This window comes from Pogoniulus pusillus, chromosome 29, assembly GCF_015220805.1.
Source record: "Pogoniulus pusillus isolate bPogPus1 chromosome 29, bPogPus1.pri, whole genome shotgun sequence".
Taxonomy (NCBI): domain Eukaryota; kingdom Metazoa; phylum Chordata; class Aves; order Piciformes; family Lybiidae; genus Pogoniulus; species Pogoniulus pusillus.
In genome coordinates this window covers 7,452,135-7,466,964 of record NC_087292.1, presented here as the reverse complement: position 1 = coordinate 7,466,964, position 14,830 = coordinate 7,452,135, and the positions used below count along the sequence as shown (strand labels likewise).

The window sequence follows — 14,830 nt, the reverse complement described above, 5'->3', positions numbered from 1 at the left end:
GGAAGAAACTGTCTCCCTGTCTTTTTTAAACTGCATTGTTTTATGGGCATTACCAAAAATCACATAGCATGCAATAATTACTACTCCTGTTTCATATATGCAAAGAAAGGAAATAAAAGCCTGCAGCACCAAATTAGATAAGCTCTTTCTGAATGAGCTGATGTGTCTGTACATGACCCATTAAAATGTCTTGAATGGGTCCCAAAAGCAGTATCACCCACTTCCTGAGTTGACATGTTCATAAGCTGCATGATGAGATGGTTCTTGTTTGCAGCACAGAGACATTTTACAGGTACAGCTCTGTAAAATGCCATTACAGGCATCTCCTTGTATGCTGATAAAATGAATCATTCTCCCAAATCACCTTTTGGCACACTGGGAACATTCCAATATTTCTGTAATTGCTGGCTTTGTGCCTTCATTGGTGTTTAACATCTGTAACTTTCTTCCTACATGCTTGCTTTACTTTTTTAACCTTTTTCCTTTTCTCTTTTTGTTCTATTTTCTTTTATTTTAAAGGAGAATTCTGTTTTTACTTTGGAACTGATGAAAATAATAATCAGATGGTTGCAGAAGCTGCTCAGGAGTGGTCCAAAGTCTAGTGAAATCCATTTGAGCCTTTTCCCTTTATTTAAAATAGACCCTGAGGGGAAAATCTTCCTCTTGTTCTATTGTCTAGGTATTGCATAACTTAGAATTCTATATGTCATTATTTTGTGCTCAGCTACCAAAGACAATCTGTGTCCTAGATCTACAGCAATGCAATGTTTTGTGTTTCTTTGCCATCTCATGCTCATTTATTTTATTTGAAATGAAAATTACAGAAATGCCAAACGAGCAACTTCTCACAGCTTATATCCAGTATTGACCTCAGTCTTGTTAGAAGTGCCTGTGAAAGGCTTCATATGTCAGGGATGATAACTATTTATCAGGCAGCATTCTGTAGCAATTCAATGATGCCAGTCGAATGAAGGAACAGAAGGATTTGAGGAAGGCCAGCAATGAAAAATACAAACTCCATCTATGTTTCTTTTCCTCATGGTTTAGATTTTCTTTTCCACACCAACTATGTTTATATTCTTAACTATAAAAGTAGTTACACAAAGCTGGGGTGAGTTGTAGGTGACTTGTCTTAAAATTAAAACTATTATACAGGAAGCATCACTTTGTGGAAAGAAGTTTGGTTTGCAAAGAAAGAAATTGTCTGGGTAGGTTAAGGAGCTGTGGTTGTTCTCTTCTGGATATGACAGGATTTTATGTACACCTCAAGCAAAGAAACTGCCGATCTTATTCCAAACAATTTATCCCAGTACTACATAATGATAACTGTGAGGATCTTCATTGGCCTGGGTTTAAGAGTGAAAATGGAGGAAGTACACCACTCTCTCACTGTATCTACAGATGAGTTCTCTCTTTGCCATTTTTAACCCTGTTCCCACATTCCAGGGAAGGTCTCAGTGACAGAGGAATCTGCTAGTGATAAAGTGATGGAGGCAGTTCTTACTGCTGCCTTGTCATGTGGATGTGATAGGGAAGGATCAGAAATAAGGTAGCACATTTTGTAGGAGTTTAGCTAAAGCAGTTAAGGACACCCTGAACAAAGTCTTGGCCCAGTCCCAGAATCGGGGGGGTATGTCTCTGTACCTTTTCTGGTGGCAGTGCTGGCAAAGTCTGCCAGTGTCTCCTTGAGCTGTATCCACAAAGCAAAGGGAAGGTGTGACTGTCATGCTTACACTGGTTGACATCCATACTGCATTGTGAGGAGTAGCTGGCAGTTAGTGGTAAGGATTTGGGCAGAGGCTGGCAGTTGGAATGCTGCTTTGCTTGGGAACTGTGCTGTGTGTTTCCCTTGCTAATTCTTGCTACTGTTCTCTTGCTTTTATTACATCTACTAGCTGGTATGGCCATTCTACCCTATACCGCAATCTCTCCGCGAGTATTTGCTTGTGTGCATCTGCAGTCATTTCTTGTTTGACAATTATCTGCATCAACCAGCATTCCTATAGCAAATCCCTAGGCTACAGGGCTGGTTTTCCTTTTTCACTGCCCATAGGGATAGCAGTGGAGAGTGTAACAGCTGGGCACTTCAGCAGTGATCAGGAATGTTATTTCTATAGAGGGCACGTTTTAGCGCCCATCTTTTCCAAGGTCAAATGCAATCAGACTAGGACTTATCTTCTGAAGAGTTTTGAAGAGGTTATCTTAACCAACTTCTAGGAATGTGATATTTGTGTGGGTTTTTTTTTTCTGTAAGACAGGCAAATCTGTTGAGTGTAAGAGGGTTACATTTGTAGTAATCAAAGAAAATCACGGGCTTTGGTTGGATTAAACAGCGGGAGGTTTCAAATCAGCCAGGAAATCACAAAGTAAGCTGCAAAGGAGTTTGCCAAGCATTTTTGATTCATTCTGGGCATCACATAGCAACAGTTTCCATAACTGTCAGCATTTTCAAAGGAGCAATGTCATTATTTCAGCCACAATAACATTCTGAAATTCAAGAGACTATTAACAATACAGAGAGAATAAACACCAGCCCGTTCCTCCCTGTATGAAGAAGCCTCTCTTTGCCACCTACGCACATTTTTCAGATAGCATCTCACAGAGGCTTTTGGCATAAAACATTTTGCTGTCAGATTAAAAATTTCATATTTATATTAAAACTCTTAAGACCTGTCACATGCAAAGATACATTATATACACACAGTATTTGGAGGAGAAGTTTCAACTTCTATTATTATTGTTTGTCTTAATAATTTACCCTGCTGCTCCGTTGCTTGCACCAAACCAACAGTAGATGTTTGACAAGTAGGAGCTGAATTTATAAGGAAACTGTATCTTGGGAAGGAGAAAATAACTGAATATCTGCTGGGTTTTTTTTTTCTTATGTCTGTATTACCCTCTCAGCTTGCACATTTGCACAGACTGAGTTTATTGCTTTGCATGAAAAAAAGAAAGGCACAACAAATCACTTAGGAGAAGCAATTTTTATTACTTCAAACTCTGCAGGTGATACTTGAGCCAAGGTATGAAGAAATTGACTGAGGTGGTTATTTATCTTAAGTGCTAACAAACTTTTTTAGGAATACAGAAGGCAGGTAAAAATACTGTTTCTTGCAAATGTGAACTCTAATATGGATTTCTAGTAAACTGTTGCTGCAGAGTCAAGATCATGGTAATGATATATCAAAATAAATCTTTTGTTTAGATCCAGCTAACCTAGAGCAATATAATTATGCACAGAAAAGCAAGCTCTGGAACTAGCAATAACATGACACTGGAATGGGCTGCCTGGAGAGGTAGTGGAGTCAGCATCCCTGGAGGTGTTTAAAATGAGGTTGGATGAGACACTTAGTGCCATGGTTTAGTTAATTTGATGGGTTAGGTGATAGGTTGGACTCGATGATCTCAGAGGTCTTTTCCAACCTGGTTAATTGTGTGATTCTGCAATTAGGGACAATTAGTGATATTTTTCCTCATCACTTCAATGGTGTCCCAGAATTATGAGAACTTGGACTGGCATTGAGATTCTAGGAGCATACAGACTGCAACTCCTGGGATTTTGCAAGGGCTTAAATATTCCAGTGGTCACAAAGGAGTTGGTGGTGGCTGGACAGTGTTTGCAAAATAGAGTCCTGTTTCCCTTCACTACTGCTTTTCTTGGCAGGTTTTAAAAAGGTGGCTTTGTATCCACTTCTGCTTGCCATGAGCTCACATGCACTTTGATGCCACTAGGCAGGATGCCTCTGCTGCTCTGGGTACTTGAGTGTGGAAGTGTTCAAGTAGCCACACATGTTCACTTAAAAAAAGATGTTAAAGAGTATAGCAGAACCCTTTCAGCAAGTTCTGTAGTTATTGTTAAACAGCTGGCACAAGCTGTTCTATTTGGTGCTCCTGTGGGCAGAGGGAAAGCAAAGCAGTGACATGAGCAGGAACTCATGCTTCATCCAGATCATACTTGTAGCATTAAACTTCTGAGGCTGGTTTCTTGGCCTTGGTAGTCTGAAGCCTCTGCAAAAACAATGTATATTTACACTTTTAATACATTTTATTCCTCAAGGAGTTGTTTTTATTCTCCTACCTTTTATATAGAATGTAAAAGTGTAAGTCTCTTCCAAAGTAAATCTAATATTGTTTTGTGCACCTCAGAGAGCACTTTCTATAGCCTTGATCAAATAGAAATTGTTGGTATTGGTATTGGCTTTTTTCTACACTGCTAAAGCATTCTGATCTTTTCTCTGTTCCTTAGCACTCCCAGTTACAACTATGCTCCCAATCCAGACAAGCACTGGATAATGAGATACACAGGTCCCATGAAACCCATCCACATGGAGTTCACTAACATGCTGCAGAGGAAACGCCTTCAAACGCTCATGTCTGTGGATGACTCTATGGAGATGGTAAATATTAGTAGTTAGGGTTTTTGGGGGGTGAAGGGGTACTTCTTTTTTAAGTTATGCTCCAAGCTGTGCTGTATGTGAAGTGGAAAGGGGGGAGGACTACATCAAGTTTTAATGGCATGTGATCCTCTCACCTATGAGGTGTAAGAATCCTCACCTCCTAAGGACAGACGCTGTGGGTTGGGTGGTATATGAGTTGGCATCTCGCGGCACTACTGATTAAGAGGGAAAGGGAGAGATCACCTGGCAAGTGTACATTATAAGTTCTAAAAATGTGTGATCAGAGAGCTCCAAAGCCATTGTCCAGCCTGTTGGAAATAACTACCTGTGAGCCTATTTTTGATCCTGTAACACTGAGTTTGAGAGAAGAACCATAGTAGCAGCAAAAAGTGATGCTGCAGGAGTCCTAACTGGAATAAGCCCTTGGTAAACGAGGCTTCGGACACTGAATGTCAGAAGCAGATAAATACATAGGCAGATACTTTATAAACTCAGTGTAGAAGTGAAATCTCTTAGTGCAAGCTGGGTACCTTGAACAGAAGCATCTGAAGTAGCTTAAAGCTACTCTGGAAAAGAAAGGGTTTCCAGTTACAAGAAGGAAGGTTTAAGGGTGTTGCAATTTACTGCTTATCTCTTGGCATCCTTACTTGAAAAAAGCAGAATGTAAAGTGAGAGGAGTCCTGTAAGGCAAAGATGAGATTATCTGGATGGCATTGCATCAGCTTGTTACTAATGTCTTATAATTACTGATTCAGACAAGTATGATCTCTGCTTCACATTAATGAACCTGTTTAGATGGCTCAGATACCAGCGTTAGGGCAGATAGGCTACTTTACTACACTGGTTTGATTTACTGTTTAGTTAAATGGTTTCATTTTGGGTGACTTGCTGCAGGCAAAATCAGTTAGGTTGTTTTTGAGTTGTGGTCACTGAGTTAGTGATCTTTTCCATTGAATTATGTGCATTTAAGAGTTTTTCAAAATCTAAAAAAAAACAAAACACCAAAAAACAACCCCAAAAAAAGAACCACTCACTCCCCCCAGAACCAAAGCAGCAGAGTTTGTTTGCTTCTGTGCTGCTGTCTGCAGGATCTCTCTGAGACACTACTTTGATGGTGCCCCCCACTTCATATAAACTGATCTTTGGTGCTCAAGTTGGTACATTTCACATACAGATTCTCATGTGAATCCATTGAAGCAACCACAAACAGAGTGAAGTTCCTCTTAATTCTCTATGTTAGTTCTCCAGCTAGTGAGAGAGTTTGAGAGATACTTATCTAGGAGAGATTTTGCAAATCATCTGCATTATGGGGACTTGTTTGTCTGAAGGCAAGATTGTTGAGTGTTGCTCAAGGAAGTGTGAGATCCAAAACACTGTCATTTTATCAAAATTCACCTCTGCAGAAAAAAGATAAAGGTGGAGAGAAAATTTCAAACATGCCTATCACCTTGAAACTTTTATCTTGGTTAACATATGTTTTTAGTACTTTCTTGACAGCTCTCATGCAAAATGCTGAACTCAAACACTTCTAAAACTGTGACATGCTAATGTGTTTCCCTTAAGACAGAAAACAGAAGTTTACTTTAGCCACAATATTCAAGTAGCATTTGGAATGGTTAACTGTGATTGTTCAGTGCCATCATGAACTGTTATCTGTTTGTATATTACTCACTGGCAAAAGCATTGGTATATTACACATAATAGAATCAACCAGATTGGAAGAGACCTCCAAGATCATCCAGTCCAACGTAGCACCCAGCCCTATCCAGTCAACCAGACAATAGCACTAAGTGCCTCATTCAGTCTTTGCTTGAAGACCTCCAGGGACAGTGACTCCACCACCTCCCTGGGCAGCCCATTCCAATGCCAATCACTCTCTTTGGGAAGAACTTCCTCCTAACATCCAGCCTTGACCTCCCCTGACACAACTTGAGACTGTGTCCCCTTGTTCTGCTTCTGATTGCTTGGGAGAAAAGACCAACTCTCATCTGGCTACAGCCTCCCTTCAGGTAGTTGTAGACAGCAATGAGGTCAGTCCTGAGCCTCCTCCAGGCTGCACACCCCCAGCTCCCTCAGCCTCTCCTCATAGGGTTTGTGTTCCAGGCCTTTCACCAGCTTTGTCTCCCTTCTCTGGACATGTTACAAGTGGAATGAATTTCATCTTTTGTTCTGCTCTTTTTCAGATTTACAATACATTGGTTGAAACAGGTGAACTGGACAATACCTATATAATATACACAGCAGACCATGGCTATCATATTGGACAATTTGGGCTGGTGAAAGGGAAGTCCATGCCATATGAGTTTGATATCAGAGTTCCTTTCTATGTCCGAGGTCCAAACGTGGAAGCTGGATCCTTGTAAGTTCCTGACCGTTGTGTGTCTATGTAGTGACCAGAAAAATCCTTGATGTTGGTGTCTCTAGTCACATGGACCAGGCCACAACATTTTGCCTGTCCTGGTTGATTCCTTGCTCATCTTGGCAGAAAAATATATCTACTCAGAAGGCAGAACTGATAACATGTGGTGGTATAAGATAGTCAGGAATTGGTGCCATTCCCTTTTTGCTTGTGTAGGTGTACAGCAGAAGCCTCTACACATTTGTGGATGTAGTTGAAAAAGCCACTCTGAAATATATCCAATTTAGGAAATGCTTATTTGCCTCCTTTTGAGGGGTGCAAATATTACACATAACATTTTCAAGGTTAAAAAAATGCATTGTAGATAATGACTGCTGAAGAGTAAAGTACATAATAGTTCATATATTACCAGCCACAAAATATTCCTTTTGGTTCCTCCTTTGAGACTACATGGTTAGGGCTGTTTGTTGGGTGCATGCAAGCATGCAGAATGTGACTGTTAATTAAAATGGTAGCTTTGATCAGCTGAGAAATTATGTAAATACACTTTCTAAGCAATTATTTCAATAGCAAATATTTGCACTTAAGTAATGATTTTGGACAGAGTGCCATAATTTTCTGCCTTTTATTTATGTCAGTGTGCATGTTTTAGCATAATTAACACACACACAAAGTCTTCCACACAGAATTTTTCTTCTTCTTTACCGTAGAGGAACTGATCTCTAGTGTGTGATAGGGCAGCAAATAGTTACACAAACAAAAATCTCCTTCCCTTGGCTGGTTAAATTCACTCATTCACATCACCTGTAGGCACAAGAATGTGACATTCTGTAGCTATTTACAGCAGTCACACATGTGAAATAAACAATATAACTTCTCTGAAGAGCAGAGGAGGGCTTCCTAGGGTGGAGTTAAACATACCACCTCAGCACTGAAAGAGGTTTGGCTGCAGCAGTGCAGAATTTCAAGTGAGCTGGAATAGTTTTCTAACATGCTCTCCTTCCCTTTGACTGCAGTTTTTGGTTTTACTGGAGAGGCAATGTTAACATGGCCCAAGTGGACTGAGCTAGTTTATCTGCAGCATGTGACACTAGAGACCAGCCAGCTCATGCCTGCTCCAGTTCAAGGATATTTACACTCAGACATACATAAAAGCTGTGAAATCTTCCCATTATATTTCCTTTTTCAGTGGCTTCTGAAGATAAAAAAAGTGTTTTTGTTAGAGGAGTCAGCCTGACAGTCTTAACAGAACAGAGCCCACAGTGCCACAAATCAGAACAGGATAAAACACCTTGGAGGGGGAGTATATCAGATAATTGATCCTCCCTTTCAGTCTGATTTCCTTTGAATGATAGGACTTCAATTATCCATGTTTTGCATGAGCCTTATGTTTTTCTTGCAGAGTAGTTGTCATGACTCCCTTTTGATACCAACAAAGATTTAATAGCAGTCACTGCAGCAAGTCATTACCAAGCTCTCATTTCTATTACCAAATATGCTACACCACAATTATTAGTAATTAAAATCAAATTAGGTACATCAATTTAATTCATCATCCACGCTCTTGTCAGTGCCTGTTTGCTTGCTCGCTCAAAAATGTAGTAATTTTTAAATGGTATCTCGTTAATTAGTGTGAATTTAGCAGCTTTTTTTCCCTGTTCTGGATTTGGAGCTAGATTTCTGCACTGACATGCATGTCAGCCCATCTGCTCCCATCCTTCCTTCGTGCCTGCAAATCATAGCATGCTAATTCTTTAAGCTCAGTGCTGTAGAGGACTGGGTAGCAGCAGGCTCACGTCCTTCTTTTCCCTGTTTTTAAGAAATTAAGTGCCTGCTTTGATTTTTGTTTCGTACAAAGAAACAAGAGCTGCTATAAAGAGTTATGTGTGGATGTAATGTTGTGAGTGATTACACAACACTCTCATTGACATGTTGGAAATATGTTTGTATGGCCCAATATAAACTGAAGACATTTCTGCAGAAGCAGACCCATAGTAAAGCTCAGTCACACAATTAGGAATTTGGGTGTTTGGCTGTTGAATGCTGGGCCTAGAGTACAACTAGACACTCTGATCCTTGAACTCATTAACATTTAGCTGTGGCAGTTCAAGGGATCTGGGGATAAGAGCTGTCTGTGCTGCTCAGGAGCTGATGCCAATGTTTTATCCAAATCTGGAGTCAGTTTGAGTTCAAATATTGTCCCGTTAACTGTGGTGGCTGAGAAACACAGGCTGTGCTCTGCTGAGTAACAGGGCACAGTTGTTGCTGACTGTTTGCAGAATACATTGCTGTGCACTTGGGAGGATTGACAGCATTTCAATTGGAGCTGGAGTTCATATTCTCTCTTTTTTTAATCTTGTTTTCTCCATTGCTCCTTCCTCTCTGCTTTTTCCTTCCAGATCTCTTTCATTTTTCTGTACCACAATACATTAACAACAACTTTGAGTTATTTGCTGTGGTGCCTAGCAATATCACAGTATCACAGTATCACCAAGGTTGGAAGAGACCCCACAGATCATCAAGTCCAACCCTTTACCACAGAGCTCAAGGCTAGACCATGGCACCAAGTACCACGTCCAACCTTGCCTTGAACAGCCCCAGGGACGGCGACTCCACCACCTCCCCGGGCAGCCCATTCCAGTGTCCAATGACTCTCTCAGTGAAGAACTTTCTCCTCGTGTGTTCTTCAGAACATGCTTGATGTGGTATGAGCTGGGGTGCTTATTTCCAGCCCATGTTTTGAAATAGATAAAGCATGTGCTACCTGCCAAATCTACTTCTAAAGTCATCAGCATATTTGGCAGACACTTTGATTGTGTAAGATATCCAAGGAGTTTTTCCAGTGCTTTCCCATGTTCTGAGAGACTTTTGAACCTTCTTTTGCAATAATTAACTAACTTTGCATTTTGAACTGCTTTTTGCTTTCCCAAAAATGCTCTGTGCTGAGGTCTGAAATCTTAATATTAATCCCTCCTGAGATTATCCAATTTACCGATATTTTGCATTTTAATTCCCTTCGTGGAAAAGAATCAAGTTGTGGTCTCTTTTCTGCTTTGCAGATGTCACAAAATGAGCCTTTTCAGATCCCTGGTCTTTGTGGAAGAGATGCAGTTGCTTGGTATCATTGCATAGCCTTTAAACCAGATTCTCTCATGTGTTTTCAGGAATCCTCACATTGTGTTGAATATCGACCTCGCCCCTACGATTCTAGATATTGCTGGTTTGGATATTCCATCTGATATGGATGGCAAATCCATCCTAAAGCTTCTGGATTCTGAAAGACCAGTGAATAGGTAAAAAAGGGCAATGTGCATGGAAGTGTGCATGTGTATTTGCAGGGAGCTGAACAAGCATTCAGCAACATGCAGCAAATGTAAAGGAGAACATAACGAAATTACTGTCTCTGTAAGTGCATCACTCACTGGAAAATATTAAGTCTTGTTTGGCAATGAGAGACTGATCAGTTATTTATTTCCATTTTGTCAGGTTCATATATTGGCTGTATGATATATATGGCACCTGGATATACTGAATGCAATCTGTAGCAGTGAGAGAAATACACAGGAACGTCTTTAACTGTATGAGTTATAGATTTTAAATGTCTCTGAGGCGTTATTTGTAGCAGAACATTTCATATAGATTGTAGAATAATTGAGTTGAAGGGGTTGGTTGTGTATCAGACTGTAACACAAAGACAGGCTGGCACTCAGAATTGCACAGCTACTCTTTGAGACTTTCCATCAATACTGTCATTGGAAGAAGATTGAGGAAGAGAATTAGACTGGATGATTGCTAGAGAAAATCAGCAGAAAAAGGGAAGGAGGAGATTTGCTTTACAAGTAGTTGGGTGGCGGGAGAGGGGGGAAGGAGCAGCTGCTTTAGAATAGGATACTGTGGGGTAATGTGCAGGTTAAGAACCCAAATGGGAGTCAGGAAATCCTGATTTAATTTGCGGTCCTTTTATGATCAGGGACAATTCAGTAATCCCCTGTGCCTTAAACATGACTGTGTTGAAATAGTTGTACTGTGTGAATCTGTGGAGGATTTTGTCTCTGTGTTGGTTTGTGATTTGCACTGGAGGGGCATATGTGCCTGCTTTGTAAAGCTGGATGTCCCCTTGTGCACTTACATGTAACATTTCTCTTCTGAATTGGGAGTGGGAGAGAAAACTGAGGCATGACTCGATTACTGGGTTGGTAGGAATTGCTGCTTCCTCTTCTTGTTTCCTCCCAGGTTCCATTTAAAGAAAAAGATGAAGGTGTGGAGGGATTCGTTCCTAGTGGAAAGAGGGTAAGGAAAGTGTTAATCACAAAGCCCAGTCTCTTTAAACAGAAGGATCCTGAATAGCTAAAGCCCAAGCAGCACTCTGCCACAGACCTAAAGCCATTTAGCTGTGCCAGCAGGGACACGGCTGCAGTATGCCTAATGGCAGTGATTGTGTGATGGGAGGGGACGTGTGGCCTTTGCCTGCAGAAATGTGTAGTTGGGGTGGGGGAAGGGGATTTTACTTGGCCTGAGAGATGGAAAGGTATATACCCTTTTTCTTTCAGCTGCTGCCCCCTGACCCTCCTGCCTGCATTATGGGAGTCTGAACAACCTTTGTTCTCTGCATGCTCATCTGCTGGCCATTCCCTCTATGCCCCTGCCTTTATATGTAACAGGAGGCATGAAGGGTTTGGGCATGCAGCCCTGCAGAGTGAGGAGGGTATGATCTCTTTATATTGACTGCTGTTACTGCCTGCCAATCAGACATGAAACAGACTGTCCTGCTTTTGCATGGGTTTGTACACTCCCTGAGAGCGTGCTATGAATAATTTATGTACTATCAGAGATGATAATAAGTGCTGGTTTCTACTGGACTATTAGGTTTTGGCCACCAGTGATGTTATGGACTTGGCAAGAGAGTCTACTCCTCTGAGCCTTTTCAGCAGGCTATGGATATCTTAGAATTAATATTAATGCAAAAATACTTTTTTCCCCTTCCCTTTTCCAGTAAACTGCTGCATAAGAGAGAGAATGAGAAGGTAGATGCCCAGGAAGAAAACTTTCTACCCAAATACCAGCGTGTGAAAGACCTCTGTCAGCGAGCTGAGTATCAAACAGCTTGTGAACAGCTTGGCCAGGTAGGGCATTGTGCCCCTGACTGAAAGTTAGCAGTTGTAGCTGGGCTAAGCTTAACATCTTAACCGTGACAATGTCCTTCACCTTGTCCTCGATGCCAGCTTATAAATCAAACTGCACATTCTGTGCCCTTTGCACAAAACTGTATTACAACATTTATGAGATGGACTGTCAGTCAGGAAATTGCTGATTCAAGTGGCTCTGTATTGATTCCTGACTGCTGTTAACTGCCAAGGCCATTTTTAACATTTTAGTCCCCAAATAGAATATGGTTTGAGATTCATTAGTGACAAGAAACTACAGTGACCCTAACAGATCGACCTTCTCCAGAAACATATGGCATGCTTTGCTTTGAGTTCTTAATTCAGTTATGTGGAATTATGTACAATAATGTGTGTAATTACATACTATAATAGGGAACCAACATTCTCTGAAGTCAGTATATCCCCCCTCTTAAAAATACACTGTGAAGACACAAGCAGTTCAGACTGCTGGCAGTCTGTGTGTGCATGCACGGAGAGCTCATTGAGTGGGTGTTGTTTCTGGACAGATAGGGAATTGTGTTCGCTTTAGATCCAAGTTGCAGGGAATCAATTCAGCAGAAATACCTCAGAATAGTATTATTACAAGGTCTTGGTGCAGGAGAAAGTTTTGCAAGTTTACCAGAGCAGTGCAAAGTGACAAATCTACCTTCAGCAGCTCTACTCTTGGGGGAATTCCCATCCTTTGGAAACATGGCAAAATTGGCTCTTTGCCACTGCTTACCCATCCAGGTACTGGTGTGTCCAAGGACTTTTAATGCATTCTTCTCCTGGACATGTGGACAAAGGGGTGAAGGTAGATGGATCCACGTGCTAATACATTAGTCCACTATTAGACTGTCATTGCCTCATGTCCTGGCACCTCGGAGGGCTGTGGAATGTAACTGTTCTTGCAGACATGATCTGAATGGCTTTCCAAGGCTGTAGCCAGTAGTGGGCCACATAGGCCACAGTAGTTCATTCTGTGCTGTCAGAGGCCAGACTGCCTGCTTCTGGCTATACCAGTCCTGTAGTTCAGTGCACCTGTGAAATGAGTCCATTATTCCTTAGGTGCTTGGATCAAATTTGTATTTATAAGCATTTTCCAGATGATCTTTTCCTCTTGTAGCTTCTTTATCAGATTTAATATAGAGAGCAAAATGCCTTACTCTTCCTAAAAATACTGAAATTGAAGTCACATTTTGTGCACTATTGTCATAAGATGTCTTGAGCTGAATTTTAGCTGGATGGGAGCAAGACCCTTTTTTTTTCTTTTTGAAGTTGCAGCATTCTTTGAAAAACTGGGGGGGGAGAACTCATTAGTTTCTGCTGCTACATCATCCAGTAAGTGGTTTGGGAATATTCAGCTTTGCTTTTCCATCATTACTTCCCCACTGAGAGATGTTTCAGCTTCTTCCTTTTGTCTTTATCTTCCCAATTATTTTGAATGTTATTGTAAGAACAGAGGGTAAGAGAAACTGCCTAGCTCCGTGTTGTCACTGAAGCTGTCGCTTTGCATAGAGGAACTTCAGCTACATTCAGCCTTCCTTACTCTAATTACCACTTCTCAGTTATGGAGGAAAAGAGGAAGGTCCTGTATTGTCTATACACATTCACAGGCCTATGTTTTCTTCCATGGATAATAGAATTTCTTTGACATCTGTAAGAAGTGGGCATAAAATGTCTTCTCCATACTCAGAATTGTCAACAAATTCCAAAATGAAGGTGTGCTAATGAGAAATGTATCCTCATTGTCATGAGACCGAGGAGAAGGATTGTTTTGAGCAGTTCAGTCAGACATAATTGGAAGTGATAGGATGAAATTGAGCAAAAAAGAAATTTAAGTTGGACATCAGGAAAAATTGCCTAACAATCAAGTCAATTAAAGTCTGGTAAGGGCTCTCAAGGGAACCTCAATCCATCTAACCCTTGCCCTAAAGAGTATGCCCTAGTAGTCTGTCTAGACAGCAGGCATAGTGGCAGACAGATGTGCTTATTTGAGGATAAATTGTGTCTAAATATGAGTGCACCCAGAAGTCTTTTCAGAGAGAAGCAAGACTAACTTCTCACATGACAAATGGGTGGTATTTGTTTGCTGGTGCTCTGCATAGTCACTAGAGTGAGCCCAAATGACTAACATACCACTGCCTTGGGGGAGGTTGTGATGTACAGATAGGGTGGTTGTTTAGCAGATGTCTCCAGATCCTGCAGGATTTAACAGGGTCTGCAATGTTCAGTGCAGAGATGTTTGGGTGAGAAGTGGGTGAAAGCTTGTCAAAGCCATTGGGGCTCTCTTTTGACTTAAACAATTTTTTGAGACAGAGAAGTCCGAGCAGTGCCAGGGAATATGAAGTGTGAGCAAGAGACAAGCACAAATGGAGGACAAAGACTCAGAAGGGGAGTGAATGAGAAGAGACAAGGACAGAGCTTAGAGTAACGGGAGGTAAAGAAAGCTTTGAATGTGAGATGGAGAATTGGAAATGCTGCTTTGTGAGCATGCAAGTTTGTGAATACAGTTCTATCAGCACAAAATGCTCTTCCTTTGCAAATCTCTGTCACCCTCCTTGACCTATAATCGTTTTGATAAGAGTGCACCAGGATCATGGAGATGAGGCTATTCACACTGTTTAAAACCTTGTTTCAGAGTCCATTATGTGGGACTTTTTTTGGCAACACTAATATATGTAAATTCTTCTGAGTGCAGTGGGATTCTGTGTTGCCATGTTTTCTTTTTCAGTTAGGAAGGTTTGGTCTGTGTTAGTTATTTGCATCCAACAAAGGGTGACTGTGGGCTCAGATGAAAGAGTGGCTCAGCATTTATATTCAAGGATTTAAAGGAGATGAGCTCTTTCTTCCCACATGAAATAAAAAACATTTATCCTTGTACCTAATGGTTTCCACACACATTTTTTTCTTTTCAGTGTAGTTCAGCC

The 14,830-nt window shown here is 41.0% G+C and overlaps 1 protein-coding gene across 4 annotated transcripts in view; it reads left to right on the top strand.

Annotated features, from left to right (window-relative positions):
* The window catches only part of SULF2 (sulfatase 2), a 151,706-nt gene that overhangs the window by 110,904 nt on the left and 25,972 nt on the right, over positions 1-14,830 (top strand). For all 4 annotated transcript variants that reach the window (XM_064167569.1, XM_064167570.1, XM_064167571.1 and 1 more), the window contains 5 exons: positions 4,247-4,397; positions 6,581-6,756; positions 9,921-10,049; positions 10,990-11,046; positions 11,750-11,879. In XM_064167569.1, the coding sequence (XP_064023639.1) occupies positions 4,247-4,397; positions 6,581-6,756; positions 9,921-10,049; positions 10,990-11,046; positions 11,750-11,879 (643 nt within the window). The remainder of the gene's footprint in view (positions 1-4,246; positions 4,398-6,580; positions 6,757-9,920; positions 10,050-10,989; positions 11,047-11,749; positions 11,880-14,830) is intronic.